Below are 13,574 nucleotides of genomic sequence, written 5' to 3'. Positions count from 1 at the left end.
TCCTTAGAGGAATGCTTTCCCACTGATACTGAATTTTCCATAGATTAAGGATAGTGAATTCTATGGAGATCCTACATATCATGCACTAACTTAGTAAGATTTGTTTTATACATTTATGGCTTGAAACTGGACTTGACTAGGAAGAAATTACTAGGTCATCAAGACTGATATTCATAGAGAAAATGTTTCATGAAAAGACACAGAAGTGGGGAAGGAAGGGTTTTTTTCAGTTGCCTTCTTGCCACAGAGATGTAATAAAGGAAACAGGTTGACACAGGAATGGATCGAGGTGGAAACCCGGTTTAGAACCCAGTCACAGAACCCACCAGTCTTAGCCCACAATTCTCACTGAGGCTCTAATTCATTGAGGCGGTTGTGCCATTTGAGGGCACTGAAGCAACAACTTGTCACACAATACCTTTCCAAGAGTGCTGAACTTAAAAGCAATTTCTAAACAGTTTAGACAGAACATTTGGCCCATTGCCTCAAGTCCAAAATCTACAAAGGCGACTTGAGGCTGCCATCACATGAAGGGCAGTGTTGTTTCCACAGGCCCAGCCAACTTTTAATTACTCACGGGTCAATTATTTGACAGCTGGATTAGCAGACCCCGTTTCTTCCCTTCCACCCTTTCCTGTCTACCTTTGAAAGTCATTCCACTGCTACCAATCACTTTTAAACCAGATTTGCAACAAAAATTAAATATAAATTGGGTGCCAAGAAGAAATATCCATAAATCAGCATTCAAAAAAAAAAAAAAGAATTTCAAAGCCTGAATATAAGCGGGCTTTGTCTGTTTAGCCAACCAGCTTCCCACCTTGGTCTCTTCACTTTAAACAGAGCTGGAGTGCTCATTAATTTCACATGGACATAACAGTTAAGGAGAAAAATAAAAAGCAGTCAAATGTGATCGTTATATTTTGCTAAAATTGTTGATGGGGAAAGAAATAGATGGTTTCAACTAGCTGGCCATTGGCTCATCCAGTCTCACCCATTAATTCTATTTCTTATTTTTAACATTGTAATATTTAAAACCTTATGCCATCTGCTTAGAACAAAATCATTGTAAGTAGACTAGCTCTGTGTTGCAAAGAACATGCCTGCTCAAGACAATCAAGTGTGGAAATTGGACATCTACCAAGGAGATTCTAAGTGAGCAGGCTCCACTTACCAACCAGAAAGTCTAATGCCCAGGTGCAGTGTGTGTGTTGTGCCAACACTGAAGATGTCAGACGCGGGCCAACATTATTAGTGTGGCAAACATGTCAATAAAGTGGGACCAGCATGCTGAAAACTGGAGTGGATTAATTCCATGCCTGCATCCGTATCTCCCTTTGCAGTGAAACCCTGTTCTGTCAAAGTTGACTTCATAATCATGTGCTTGATGAAATGATATGCATGCAGGGGTACAAATTATGCATCCAGTTATTAAAATGGTGCTTCACAGCCCTATCCCTGTGAGTGGTTTTCAAATAAATTACTTTGGATGATGCCTAGTAGAAAAGACTGCCATTAAGTATAGTACATCCTTTTGAGGAATTAACTCAGGAAATAACTCATAATTACTGTAAGCTTTTTCTCCCCTTTCACTTAAAGAGTCTAGTGTATGTGTCAAGGCTAGACATGATTCTATGATATGGCAACTAAATAGCAAGGCATATTAGAAGTACTGGCAGTTAAGTGTTATATCGTTAACTCTAAAATTGTAAATGGATCTTAATTTCAGAATCATGTACCATTACCCAAACAGTATTTATGTTCACTTACAGAATTACACATAAGATCAATATTTTTCAAAGTCTTTTTTTCTTTTCTTTCTCTCCCTTTTTAGATTTTCTTGGTAGTTCATCACGACTTAAGGTGGAGGTCACAGAATGCTTGAAGCATTCATGTGGCCCAACTGTAATGGAGTTTTTTATTTTCTTTAGATGTTTGGCTTTTGCAAGTTTTAAGTAATTTGCTTTTGAAATGGGGTTTAAAAGACATATGTTAGTTACTGGTTCTAAAAGGTGTGGAAAACATAAAAAGATGATTTTTAAAACATTTTCAATACACATACTATTAACTTTCTACTCCAAAATGCATTTCTTCTTGAGGTATATGATGGAAGTAGTTAACAATCTTCAAGATTTATTCCATTTAATAGTTGATGGCTTTTATCTATGTATCTTCTTTATATTATAAATTCCTTTGTAAATTACTTGTAGTATATCCAGCAGCAAACTGCTCGAGTCTTTTGATGCCACAAAAATAACAGGAATGTAGATGAATAAGCTGGGTGATCTTTTAAATCAGTGCTGTTCAAAGTGTGGTCTGTACAGCGGAAGCTTCAGCATCACCTGGGCACTGATTAGAAATGCAAATTCATGGCCCTCACCCCAGAACTACAGAATCAGAATCTCTGGGAGAGGGGCCCAGCCATCTGTGTTTGATAGTTGGGTACCAGGTGCTGTGTAAATAGGGTTAGCGATTATTAAGTGCTCACTGTGCTAGAAGCTGTGCACATGGGCTTTCCTGCTCTATGTTCCTATTTAATACTTTAACCACCCCGCAGATACTGTTTAGATCACCTTTCCAAAGTCAAACATAAAGATTGGTGAAATAAGGCAAACTAAAGGCAGGGCCTTCTTTTGAATGGAGAGAAGAGGGCTCTTCTAGTGATGGCTTACCAGAATATAAAACATTCCCTGCATAAATTTTACTACTCACTCACAAATGCATTTTTTATAGCAGGACACTTTAAAAATGTGAAAAGTCTATCATCAAACATTTGGGTAGGGCAGTGGCAAAACGGATTCAGATATAAATACTGCTTTTTAAACTAGCTAATTATAGAACTCCATAGGTTTAGCAGACTAAATACGTACCTTCTCTCTACTTAAGACTATAATTAGAAGCAGAGCTATTCATCTGTAATCAAATTTAGAAAGGGAATCAAAGTTTCAATTTTCAGTCAGAGGCCAAAATTTGGAACAGAGAGCCAATACAGCTAAATTAAATTGAAAACTCAGTGAGTGGGAGGAGGAGAAGATTTAGTGGGAGGGTAACCAAGACCATAGCTTTTCATAATTCTAACAAAAGCGGTTGAAGGGAGAATCGGATGGACAAGCTTTTGTTTGAAAAATTTTACACAGGCAGAATTTGAATGGGATAGTATACGTGATATCTAAAGTTGCTCTCATTTTAAAGTGGGACCCATGCCCACTAAGCTTCCTCCCACAATGCCAGACCTCATTCTTCTTTCCAGAAGTAAACTGTACTCGTTATATAGTTTGGCTTTTTTGTTACACAGGGTGTAGAGGCCAAGAAGAGGACTCAAAGGGTGGGAGGGCAGGAGGAAACAAAGGGAAGAAACCATTTGTCCATTCAAGGGCTGCTCTGTTCGCTTGGCGCTCCCACCCACTAAATTATTAACCTGGTTTGCCAGGGGTGCGTGCCTGCTGGGTGAATGGGGCACAATGCTCAAGTTGGACTAGTTCTGAATGCTGCTGAGTATCTTCCAGGACGGAGCACCTGCAGATGCTTGCGTAAACTGTTCTTCCTCAAACAGCTGTTCTCCATAGGAGTTCCAGCAAGTGCCCATCAGCTGGGACAGGGAGGCACTGAGGGGCTCCAGACGGCCCACACAAATCAAGTGTTCAGTGACTTTGTGGGAAATTCATTCCCACGGAATTGCTGTGGTGAAGGGATAAACAATACTGAAGAAATTCCTCCCAAAAGTCCTTAGAAAAATAAGAACTTCTGGAAAGCTGACCCTAGCCGCTTCACTTCCTTTGGAAAAGTACTCTTCGGGTCCCAAGACTAGGACACATTTTGTTAACAGTGAAAAGGAAAAAGAAAAAAAAAGTGAAAAGGAGAACAATCACAGATCATAACGGGGTGTGGGGGGGCAATCTCCGTCTCCCCTTTTCTACATTTCTACTTTTTGCATCATAAAGGGGAGGTCACATGAGAGTCTGGAATTCTGGGTCTGAGCTAGCCCTCAGCATCCCTCCTGCTCACTGCAGCACACACACGTGTGAATAGTCTCATCTCACAGAGGAGGAGGAGCGGTAGAGTGGGGACGACTGTGCCACCACAGCGCTAGTTCTTCATCTCAGGTGAACCACATGGGGAAATGTGTTAAGTCCTTCAGATTTTTTTTTTTTTATCTGCACAGTATCCTTTGTTTTAAATGGTCCTCTTTAGAAATCTTGACTTCTTTGAAAGAAAGGTAAGTGTCCAACATGGGTGACTATTTACTGCTCTCATTAATAAACTTTGACACAAAAATTCCTTCTAAAAGCTGACCTCTCACCTTTTCTGTGAGGAAATCCATTATTGCCTTGCAGGCCAATGTGAAGGATGCCAGGAGCAAAGCAGAATTTCCTTCACCCCACCCCCACCACACTTCCATCTCTGCTCACCTCCTGCTCCCACTCCCTGGAGTGCTCTTTGAAACAGGGCTAAGGTGACTGGACCTGAGGATTCCTTGCCATTAGATCAGAAACTGAGAGGTTTTGAGTAGATTTCCTCACATGAAATTACAGCTTCAGATTATGCTAGAAGGAAACCATGCCAAAAGAAATCGTTTTCCTTAGCTGCCCGGGGAAGGAAAGACAGTACTAGCCGAAAGAGCATGGACAGGGTAGCAATGAGTTTTCAGGACTGGCTACAGCTGTTTTGCATTTAAAGGGTCAGCTCCTCAGAGCAGTGTTTTTGGGGAGCTGTAGACAAATGAGTTCATAACATCCTTTACATCTCTCAGTGCCTCCAGCCCCCTTTTTCCACTCCAAATCCGCTACCTCTTTTTGGCGGCTACTTATTTTCAGCACGGAGACATAAGATATGCACAAGAGCAGCACCTTCAGAAAATGCTGCGGGTGGAGACGATACACTCCAGGTGCAAACTTTTTCCCTGGAGGGTCTTTATGGGGGAAAGGAGGTAAAGTTCTGGACTGCTGGGCACCTAGAGTCTGAGATGCCTGTTTCTCTTCTCTGACGCGAGTCATGCAGTGTCTTGGGTTCAGCACTTTGCAAAGAGCAAAGCAGATGTCCAGGGTGGAAGAATGCATGCAAGACCAAAGCCAGTGACACTGTATCCACCAAACGCCTGTGATGGAATCCATAGCTCCTCTGCTCACAAGTTTCCTCACTGAAGTCATTTCAGGGCAAGCCAACAAGAAACACTGAAATATGCAGGAAGGGCCCTGAAAGGCCAAGAGACTGAGTTTTCTAAGCAAACAGCAACTGTGGAAGGACTGTTTTCCTACAACACAGAGGGCTCAAGGGATAAGGGCCACACATGTGGGCAGGAAAGCGTCGCACTTCACTGATGAATAATGGTTAGATGTTCTGGTCACTCATTCTATTTTGTGTGTGACAGGGAGGGCACTCCCCACACTAATAAGCAATTCTTCGCTACTGCCGGGGTTTCCAAAAATTTAACTCAACTCTGACTCTGGTAATTCTTTACTCAGAGATAACACCAGATCCCACAGATGAGGGTTTAGTCCCGCAAGACTGCCTCCCCTGGACCCCTACTTCAGGGGCGAGTCACAAACCCAGGTGGCTCACCAGGCTTCTGACCTTCCTGCCACACACAGGAGGTGCCAATGACCTCCTCCTTCAGTTCAATTAATTTACTAGAGCGGAACTCAGAGAAACATTTTACTTACTAGATCGCTGGCTTTTTCAGAAAAGGATGTAACACAGGAGCACCAGATGTAAGAGACACACAGGTCAAGGTATGGGAGAGGGCAGGAAGCTTCCATTCCTCTCCAGGCGGCTGCTCGTGGTCAATCTCCACAAGTTCACCAACCTAGCAGCACTCTGACCCCTGTTCTTTTGTGTCTTTACAGAGGCATCTTTACACAGGTGCTGTCAATTAAATCGTTGAGCACAGGTGATAGAACTCAATCTCCTCCCCTTTCCTCCAGAAGTCAGGTAGGGGCTGGAGGGGAAGTGCCAATCCTCTAATCACTGCCACAGCCCAGACTCACAGCTTTCCAAATGTAACCTCATTAACATAACAAAAGAACCTTTCTTGCTCTCTTCACTTAGGAAGTTCAAGGGTTCTGGAAGCTCTGTGCTGGAAACAGAGATGAAGACTAAATATATATTTATATACTTCTTATTATGAATCACAATAGAACATGGTAAAGAAAACAAAGCAGCAAAGTAAAAGGCCTTCCCTAGCTTCCACATCATCAGCTAAGTGTGCCATTAATCACAAAATTGTGCAGGTAAAGGCCTTGCTTGTTGGAAAGAAGCATCAGGCAGGTAGAGGCAATTTCCTGGCAGGCAGCAGCTGAAACCTCTGTCTGAAGAGGGAGGAGGGTAAGCATGGCAATCTGATGCCAAAGCGTGCTTCCTTTGCACCTGCACACACTTATTTTAGCAAAGCTGTACTTGGTAAACTACTAAGCCCAGAATTCCCCGTGCCTAATGGAAGGCATTAGGTTTTAAAGAGCACAGCAGCTCTTCCAGGCACAGAAACAAAAAGAGTTTGAAGATTTTGCATTCTGTATTCCTAGTCACTATCACCTAGAGATGCTACTGCTTTTTTCCCACTGGCTTACAGCTGATGAAGTTTGGAGATTTAGAAAAGCAACCAGTACCTGCTCAGTCTCATTTTAGTTTCTGCAAGTTTGCATTGGCCCTTGACCTTTAATTCCTCTGATCTGTTGAAGTGTTCTAACAAAGATCACAAAGGTCACTTGGCATTTGGACAGATGGCAATATTCACATTAAAAACTAGCTTCATTTGGTCCACATATGCCACAGATAAGACTTTTGCACCCATTAAATGTTGTTCTTGAAGCAAAATTGAATTAAAGAAACTTCCAGACTTTTGGCTGTGCTTTGCCTTTGAGGACTGTAATGGGAATGAGTTCTATAAGACACCTGATATCTCCCTTCTCTGGTCACTCTTGCTGATAACAGTCCCAACCCTAGCTTCCTAAATGCTCCTAAAGCACTGAACCTTTCTGTTGGATGTGATTATCAGGCTTTTCTGCCCTCCCGCCATTAGCATTAATGATGGATCCCTGCAGTCCTGAATGCATGCCTGATGGCAGGCACCTGGAGTAGGGTGTGGGCATACGTAGGTGAGTATACCTGGGCTTATAAGGGTGGTGTCACGGGGAACCAGTAGGGAGAAAGTAGCAGAGAACGGAGAATGAAAGAGGGAATGAGCAGAAGAGAAAGAACAAGACCATGAGAGAATGCCAGAGAGCCCAGAAAGAGCAAAGATGTGCTGGAGCCTGGGAGGTCTGCCAGCCTCCTGGCCCCCTGCCTGCCATGTACCTGGTTGCCACGCTACATGTAAAAAGCTCAATAAAAGCCTGACAGTCACCGAGGGCTCCAGGACTCTCCTCTACCTGGCTGCTCAGATCAAAGAGATCCTGCTCCGTCCCTTCCTGCTGCTATAATTGGCGTAAGTCGGCAGGATGATTTGATGCAGACGGGTATGGGGCCCGCTGAAGACCTCGAGAGGGACTGAGTAGCAGCAGACCATGAGCCTGTGTAACAATGCTGGAGGCGCCATGGCAGCCCAGGTGGTGACCAAAGTCCAGGAGCCATGGAAGAGCTAAAGATGCTGCAGGAGCACAGGAGGTGGTCAAGGTCCAGGAACTGCGGGATGAGACCTCAAGTGGAGGAGGAGACAGCCCTAGAGGACCAGCCCACGACCCCTGAGGCAGCAGAATTATAGAAGAAAGAGGACCCAGTGCTTACACAGGAAAAGCTGATGGACTTGGACTGACAATCCCACCAGAAGGCAGAGGAACTTTGACAGGTTGATGTTATGTTTTGGGGGCTCTGGGGGTGCATGGTATCGTTAGTACACCCAGGAGATGAAAATCAAGGCCTGGCAGGTGGGCCTCGGTGGCCAAAAGCAGCCTGTGTACTGCCTGGCAATCCTAGGGCCCCAGCCCAGAGCGGCAACGGCCAGAGTGGAAGAAGGGGCAGGCAAGAGAAGAGCCCAAGAGTCTGAGGGAGGAAGCCCTCGCCGAGTTCTCGGCAGCCCGCAGAGGAGATGTATCAAAAAGCCAGCTTCAATAAGTTAAAAGCTGGTGCTGAGATTGGGAAGCCCTGAGGGCTGTTAAGCAGCCTAAGTATGCTAAAGAAGGCCAGTGAGTCTCTTAAAATCACCTGTGGGTGATGCTCTGTTTGTTGTTGAGGGTGAGGAGCCCAGGAACCTGTTCTTGGGGGAGGGGCAGGGAACATGGCTTGTGGTGGAGCCCCAAACTGAAGAGGAGACCCAAGAGAGGCCGCATGGAGAGCTTGCAGAGGCCGCACACGGATCCCCGACCCATGCGCTTGTGCAAAGTGTTGCCCTGACTGCAGGGGTCTGCGTGTTGCATTGGTGGCTATGAAAGCCGAGTGCTGGACTGACTGCAGACAGAAACCCTGAGGGTTGGGCGACTACCCCCAAAGAGTACAGAATCACCAATCCAAGAGTGAGTGCATGCTGGGGGTGGATGCGGTGTGTGGTTTGTGGCAGAGATCACAGCTGGAGAAGGCCAAGAAGCCTGCTGGCTCCTGGCGTGTGATGTCAGATGCCTGAGTGGTTCCCCCCTTGATGAGCAGTGCCTTCGGCAGCAGCCATGGTGGATCATCTGGTGCCGATAATTTTGTCTTTTTCCCCTGGGTTGGTGCCCTGCCTGGACTTATTTGTGTTCTGTTGTATTGTTTCATTGTTATTCAGTTGTACAGTTTACTTTTGTGGGTCATTGCTGCAATGTTTAGTTTGCCAAGGGAAACTTTTATAAAACTTGTATATAGATTGCATGGCAGAAAACCCTGGGGGGTGGATTATAGGGTAAGTGATTATCAGGCTTCTCTGCCCTCCCGCCATTAGCATTAATGAAGGATCCCTGAGGTCCTGAATGCACAGCTGATGGTGGGCACCTGGAGTGCACTGTGGGTATATGTAGGTGGGTACACCTGGGATGAGACTGGTCTTATAAGGGTGGTGTCACAGGGAACCAGTAGGGAGAAAGTAGCAGAGAATAGAGCAGTGAAAGGAGAATGACAGAGAATGAGCAGAAGAGAAAGGACGAGACCATGAGAGAATGTCAGAGAGCCCAGAAAAAGTGAAGATTTGCAGGGGGCTGGGAGGTCTGCCAGCCTCCTGGGCCCCTGGCACTCCTGCCTGCCATGTGCCTGGTTGACGTACTACATGTAAAAGCTCAATAAAAGCCTGAAAAAGCCACTGAGGGCTCCAGGACTCTCCTTTATCCATCTGTGTGGATCATAGAGATTCTCCACTATGTCATCCTGCCACTACACTTTCCCCTATACCTTTACTATGCAGCTTTTAAAAACAATTTATGCACACAAGAACTGGGGTGTAGGCCAGAAGTGCTGGGGTGGGGTGTGTGAAAGAATTCACCAGAGACAGTGGGAAACAGGCAGGTTGATTGAAATACACCGCTGAGGAGAGCAGTAGGCAACACAGAAGTCTGCTGAGCCATGTGGGCTAGCTTCCCTGCTGGCCAGGGATGGAACTTGTGCTGCAGTAGCTGGCAGTAGCTTGATAGCACTGACTTTAACCCCTGCACCACCAGGGAGGCCTCTACCTATGTAGCTCTTACATCTGGCTATTTGAGTCATATATATACTGAGTCATATTTATATAAATATATACAAATTTATATATATATATAAATAATAAAGTGGTGCCTGATTTCTGTGAGCCACTGTAACAAATTAATTGAATCCAAAGAGGGGGGTCATGGGAGCCTTTGGTTTATAGTTCATTAGTCAGAAGCACAGGTGACAATATGAACTTGAAATTTAGTTAAATCATATGGTACCCAGCTGGTGTTACACATACACACACACACAATGGAATTAGTCAGAATCAGACTTCCCTGAAGACTATTTGAATAGTGGGGTGCCCCTAAATTGGTGGACAGAGTCATTACTGTACCTGTTGGCCAAGAGCTGGGACCTGGTTCCTGAGGGTGAGGTCAGGTAGATGGCCAGGTCACCCCTCCTGGGGTGTGTGATGGTTATGCGCACAACCACATGTTCCAGGTAGTTGACATGGCGGTTGGGGTTACTGGAGCAGCCTGAAGCTTTATAGATGGAGCGCACTGCACTGTTTGGCCGAATTGTCCTGCAAGAGAGAGAAAGAGGGAGTTTAAGCAAAGCACTTGGTAGGGCTTGGCTGTGTCAACTGCAGGCTCGCAGGTAATTATACACTGTGTTACAAGGAGCTGGTTGCTGGATACTAAATGATACAACCCTATCATCCAAATGATTGGGTCACTCAAAGGATAAATACTGGTTTGATAGCGAGAAAGATGCAAATGAGAGGAGGCGGGGAATTAAGGTTCATTTATCTTCAGGCAGGTAGTAGATATCAAACTTGAATATGCTTTGGTATTACCTTGTTAAAACAGATTGCTGAAAGTAAGGTTGGATGGATTCTACAAATCTGAATTTTTAACAAATTGCCAGGTGCAAATGATGTTGTTCATCTATGGAATACACTTGGCAAACCCCTGATACAGGTCCTGTGGTACAATGGAGACTTGGGGATAAGCTTCCACTTGGTTAAAATCCCAGGTCTACCATCTCCCACTCTATTCATTCTAGCTTCCTTCTGGGCTCCAGCCATTGGCACCAAATTCAATTTAATTTTCCTCCCACCTCAGGAACTTTTCCTCCCACCTCAGGAACTTTGCATGCTCTACTCTGAGCTTTTTTTTTGGCTATCATGTAACTAACCCTTCTTCTTGATGGTCAAAGCTGGAATTTTACTCACTGACAAAGTCATTGGAACCATAAAAATATGCCTCCCCCGACCTCTTAGCTGAATTTTGGGTCTTCCATTCTCACTTTCTGGGACCTGCCAACCCCCTTTTTTGTGGTTCCTCACCAGAAGGTTATTTAGACTTCTGGCAAATATTCCAGCCATTTTGGGGTAAGCCTCTTTGGCTGAGCATTTGCCCATAAGGGGATGGGAAATTTTCAAGATTTTCAAGGAATACCTTCTCTTCTCTCTCTCTCTCTCCCTGCACATGAAGTAGACACTAAGAGTCTGCTTTCTTTGCCATTGTGCATGCAGATGGCCAGACCCTCCCTTGAGATGTGAACACTTCAACAGTTTGGGATCCCTGGGTACTCTTCAGTTGCCGGCTTACACAATGATTTCTGCTTCCTAACAAATTTCCTCAAGAATTATAAGGGTTCTACATTTATTACAAATCAAAGTTCATGTTAATATTTTTCTGAGAGCTAACTCTCTAAGAAGAAAGCAAAAAGCAAAATACTAATAAGATCACTAATAGGGATATTGTTCTTCTGATTTAGCATGCAGGAGAGAATGCACACTATTGCTTGTAAATCCTATTGGCACAGCTTCTGAGATTGTGCAGCTGAAATAGGGCAAGAGGCCCTGAAGTCTGCGCAGACTATAATCTCATTTACTCTGAAAAAATTTTGCACTACTCCTTGGAGAACTACATAGTATGTAGTTATATATCCAGCCCATAAGGTTAACTTTTTTGGAGAATACCTGTACCACCAAATAGAAATATTGACAGAGTAGAAAACTTAACAATGCCCATCTGTAAGGTTTGACCTCAATCCCCCTTTAAGAAATGTTTTTAAGGATTCTGGGTTGTACAAGTGTGGATTGAATAGTTTAGACTCTGACATTCTAATTTTATAATTGCATTAGGAAAAATCTACATAAGCTTTTAGCTTCACGTGCAACAAAGAGCTGTTTTGAACACTCGAGAGAGCACTGGCCTACTCTCTTTCAGGGCATGTCATGCTCTCTGCTTGCAGCAAACATTACTTGATTTGTCGGTCGGTGCTCTCCACACACACGTGCTGCTGGGGAACAGTGGTCCACTTCTCTGCCTCCATCACCATGGCCTCTGCATCCATCAGTCCAAATCCATACAGATGGCTCACTATGGAAAACAAAAGGCTGATCAGCTTCACTGCAGTTAGGAGCAGCCTATGCTACATATGTTGAATTATAATTTCACTCCATAGAGAACCCAAACACTTCACTTGGGATCCTAACTTTGTTTCTAGCAACGATTTAAAAAATAAGACAAGAAGCAATCAATCAAAACAAGGAATATCTATTATTCCTTGATTATGTAACATGTCTATCTTTCATAAACTACTCATGCATGGCAGGTATTCGTCCACATTTTTACATTTAATCCTCCCAACAACCTTAAGAAGTTAGTGCTATAACAATAATGCTATCATCATTTGTGGACGAGAATACTGAGGAACAGAAAGAATCTTGGCTAAGATTGAATAACAGTTCAGTTGTTGAACTGGGTTCCAACACACATAGTTTTACTCCAAGGCCTTAATGTTAACCAAATGTATTCAACTGATAGCATCTTTAATTTTGCAAGATAATAAGCTTAAGGAGAAGTGAAAATGTATACAACTTCTAGTGCAGTAAGAACTTACATGCAAGAAATATCAATTTTCTGACATATCTAGTATTTTGGTTGAATATCCCAGAAGACATAAATTATTACCTTTCTTCTAGAATATGAAAAATTAAGCCTTATGCATGGAATATTTGGAGGCCTCTAGACTTTTGTGCCAGATCCCTATACTCAAATGTTAAAATATTTTAGTTCTCATGAGAATACCTATTGATTTAAAGCTGAATTTCACTTAACTATATCAGAAACTTCAATTACTTATAGAAACATTTTAGCAATGATACAGGATATACCTGTTCAGTTCCTTCTAAAAATATTTAAAATCAGTTGAATACTTAAATCTCTATTTTGTATTAAAATATCTCCTAATTTATATTTAACACAAAGTCATAATTCTACCAGATTTGTTGCTTAAAGCATTTTAATATTATAGTATTAATTTATGCAAAAATTTCTATAGCTGCCCATGCTTATGGCTTAAATATTTCAACTGGAATTTCAAGAATTTCTATGATACAGTCCCATTCTACTTTCATAACAATGTCCTCAATTAATCTTTTGCTCAAGTGAAGTCATTCTTTCAAAGTTCCTAGACATATATTGCTTTCTGACTCACTGCCTTTGCACATGCTGAGCCCTTGGTCTGAAATTCCCTCACTCTTCTGCTCTGGTAAGAGAGTTAAACTGTACTCTTCTGAGTTCCCAAAGGCCTACCTAGTCTACCTTTATCTTTAATAATATTCTGAAATTCAACCATTTGTAAACAATAAACCTTTTTTCCTCCCTAAGTGTATTGATATATCACTCCATCTCCCTTCTGTCCATCCATCCATCCAACATTTCTTGAGTGCCTTCTATGTGCCAGGCTCTGTATTAGGCACTGCACTGTGCCTTCAATTGGATTGCTAATTACCTCACTCTCAACATGTGTCATTTTGCCCCAACTGCATTATAAACTGCATGATGACAGTAACTGGGTCTTATATTTCTAAGTTCCAAGGGCATTAGCAGAAATTTATATATTTAGGAGGGAAATACACAGCATATAAAAAAAGAAAAGTTGTGCTAGGATTCAGAAATACTGCTTTATTTCTGCTATTTGCTAATCACATAATTCTTGGCAGGTAACATAAAATATCTAACCCACAATTTTCTTGT

General features: G+C 43.0%; 1 protein-coding gene across 3 annotated transcripts in view; it reads right to left on the bottom strand.

Moving 5' to 3' along the window:
- Window positions 1-13,574, bottom strand: part of PCSK5 (proprotein convertase subtilisin/kexin type 5) — a 417,590-nt gene that overhangs the window by 161,504 nt on the left and 242,512 nt on the right. For all 3 annotated transcript variants that reach the window (XM_037495353.2, XM_037495354.2, XM_037495352.2), the window contains exons 11-12: window positions 11,795-11,912; window positions 9,917-10,105 (exon numbers count right to left, since the gene is read on the bottom strand). In XM_037495353.2, the coding sequence (XP_037351250.1) occupies window positions 9,917-10,105; window positions 11,795-11,912 (307 nt within the window). The remainder of the gene's footprint in view (window positions 1-9,916; window positions 10,106-11,794; window positions 11,913-13,574) is intronic.

The sequence above is a fragment of the Talpa occidentalis genome, unplaced genomic scaffold (assembly GCF_014898055.3).
Source record: "Talpa occidentalis isolate TD23 unplaced genomic scaffold, MPIMG_talOcc4v2.1 talOcc4.7, whole genome shotgun sequence".
NCBI classification, from domain to species: Eukaryota; Metazoa; Chordata; class Mammalia; order Eulipotyphla; family Talpidae; genus Talpa; species Talpa occidentalis.
The sequence above is the reverse complement of the archived record's forward strand: the minus strand, read 5'-3'. Positions and strand labels throughout refer to the sequence as shown.